Raw genomic sequence first — 2,500 nt, 5'->3', positions numbered from 1 at the left:
GTCAGACTTATGCAAATAAATTATGCATAAATCAGTCGAAGAGGAGAGGTAGAAAACCATGAAATTTATTTAAAAATTTTCCCCCCTATCTTAATCTAGCATGACGTTGCAGGTGACAGCAAGCAACCTAGTGATGGTGGACGGTGACGCCAAGATGGTTGAGGGCGACACAGAGCCCGAGCTCGCTGCCTCTTGCATCCACCTGGGCATTCGCAAGGTTCGTCCCGATGCCAAGGTCGTCATGCACACTCACCAGCCCTACGTGACGGCTTTAGGTCAGTGCCTTTAAATGTATACGTATATTACCTACATAGCGTGACGTCTGTAAGGTAATATGTAGTTTTTTTCTACGTTTAGTATAGTTGAATCACCAAAATTTCAGTGTAAATATTAAGAGTCAAAAATTTCACCTCCAACAGGTTGTCTCAAGGACCCACGTTTGTTGATGTGTCATCAGAATTGCCTGAGATTCTATGATCGGATCGCTTATGATAACGAATACAGCGGGACGGCGATAGCGGTTGAGGAGGGAAAGAGACTTGGCCGAATGCTGGGTAAGGCGTTTCTCATGGGGTTCTCTTCAATTTCTCATTCACACACCGATATATATGTATATTATATATATATATATATATATATATATATATATATATATATATATATATATATATATATATATATATGTAATATATATATATATATGTGTATATATGTATATTATATATGTGTATATGTATATATGTATATGTATATGTTATATGTATTATGTATATATATATATATATATATATATATTATGTATATATATATATGTATATATATATATATGTAAATCTTCATTATATTGTATATTATAATTGGTTCTATTTCATATATATCATCTGTATATGATCACTATATCTTATATATGCTATATTATATTATTATCTATTATCTAATTCTATATATATATATATATATATATATGAGAATCTTTCCACTGTGACTATGTGTAGCTGCATCTACGCGATTTAATTTTGGAGATTCTCACACTTTCTTCGCAGGTGACAAGGACATTCTGTTCATGGGCCATCACGGCGTCATCTCAGTTGCATCGACCATTGCCATGGCCTTCGACCACCTCTATTACCTGGAACGTTCTGCAGAGCTCCAGGTAAAGTATCATCACAGAAAAGACCATGGAATGAGTTCGATTTTTTACTTTTTTTTACATTTTGGAAATCATGGATAAGCGGGAACGAGTGCAAATCTTTCCTGTTCACTGGTCGTAAATTCTCGCTATTAATCACATATATCTAGGATAACAATCTAGATTTATTATACATTTTTGGAGAGAAAGGTATGAGGGTATGGGGTATGAGTATGTCGAGGTTGGATTGACGTTGCGATGATCACAAGTCTGCATCTTATATATATTTTTATTTTCCCTTTTGTTACTGTTAAATTTTCCCAATAAATAGTTGCTTTCTAATATCGTTTACTTAAATTTGCTTGGAGTTCAGATGATTTACATAAAATGACTGGAGTGCGAGAGGTTTGACTATTAAATAAGTGGTCACTAATCAAGGGATCATGAGGTAAGGGAGAGGGAAGGGATGTTGAGTTTAATATTCTATGTGAGCTAATTATCGTTGGAAATTCAATAGCCAACAACAACGGATAGTATGTTACACATATTTCCATTTTACTGCTTACTTATTGTTAATGTAACATCGTAGTATTGAGTGATCTTTACCTTGGAATGCGGATTAGCGCCCCTTAGCTTTTTTTATACTATTTTCGATCTTCCACTATATGCGTGTCCTCAGTATATTTCAATTATGACACTAGACGTAAGGTTGAAAGTCTTATAAGAATATGCAATATTTTCCTTCCAAGTGCAAGAACAAATCTGTCTTTAAGGAAACGCACGGGAAAAGCTGAACACGATTTTTTTACGTGATTTAAAAACGTGAAGTTGCAATTACATTTTTCGTTTCGCCACGTATCCCCCGTTCTAATGCGAAATCCGTAATAATGAAACAAAAAAGTGAAAATTTGGATGTGGGGAGTCATTAAAAAATGATTTTATCATCAGCCCTACTTAAAAGTTTCCCTAATGACTTCAAATATTATTCCTTATCTATAGATCCTTGCGCTGGCGACGCAGAAGGAGATCGAGCTGATCCCGGAGGAGCACTGCCAGCCCATGGCCGACGTCTTCTGGAGGGACATGCCGAAATACGCAGACGCCCATTTCTACTCCATGTACCGCCGACTAAGGAAAACGCAGCCGGATTTTGAGCTGTAGATGGCTCTTGCATTGTAATAAATTTGGTCTAGTTGTGGACCAACAAGTCTACTTAAGTTTTTTTTTTTTACCTGTGTTTATTTTATTTCATCATGCTTGCCATGTTTAGAAGCAAGAGTGATAAGTTTCGTAAACTGAAGCTAATTATTTCTCACTTCATGAGCTGGCAACAGAGTTCATTGCTAAATGTACGTAATGCATGTGGACCTT

At 35.7% G+C, this 2,500-nt stretch overlaps 1 protein-coding gene across 2 annotated transcripts in view; it reads left to right on the top strand.

Moving 5' to 3' along the window:
- Positions 1 to 2,346, top strand: part of LOC119579311 (adducin-related protein C1289.14-like) — a 5,318-nt gene extending 2,972 nt beyond the window's left edge. The window contains exons 4-7 of one of the 2 annotated variants that reach the window (XM_037927073.1): positions 113 to 275; positions 420 to 554; positions 1,044 to 1,153; positions 2,129 to 2,346. In XM_037927073.1, coding sequence (XP_037783001.1) covers positions 113 to 275; positions 420 to 554; positions 1,044 to 1,153; positions 2,129 to 2,290 — 570 coding nt within the window. In that variant the 3' untranslated portion in view covers positions 2,291 to 2,346. The remainder of the gene's footprint in view (positions 1 to 112; positions 276 to 419; positions 555 to 1,043; positions 1,154 to 2,128) is intronic. The other variant, XM_037927072.1, reaches the window with a different exon arrangement.
- The last annotated feature ends 154 nt before the right edge of the window (positions 2,347 to 2,500 follow it).

The sequence above is a fragment of the Penaeus monodon genome, chromosome 12 (assembly GCF_015228065.2).
Source record: "Penaeus monodon isolate SGIC_2016 chromosome 12, NSTDA_Pmon_1, whole genome shotgun sequence".
NCBI lineage: Eukaryota > Metazoa > Arthropoda > Malacostraca > Decapoda > Penaeidae > Penaeus > Penaeus monodon.
The sequence above is the reverse complement of the archived record's forward strand: the minus strand, read 5'-3'. Positions and strand labels throughout refer to the sequence as shown.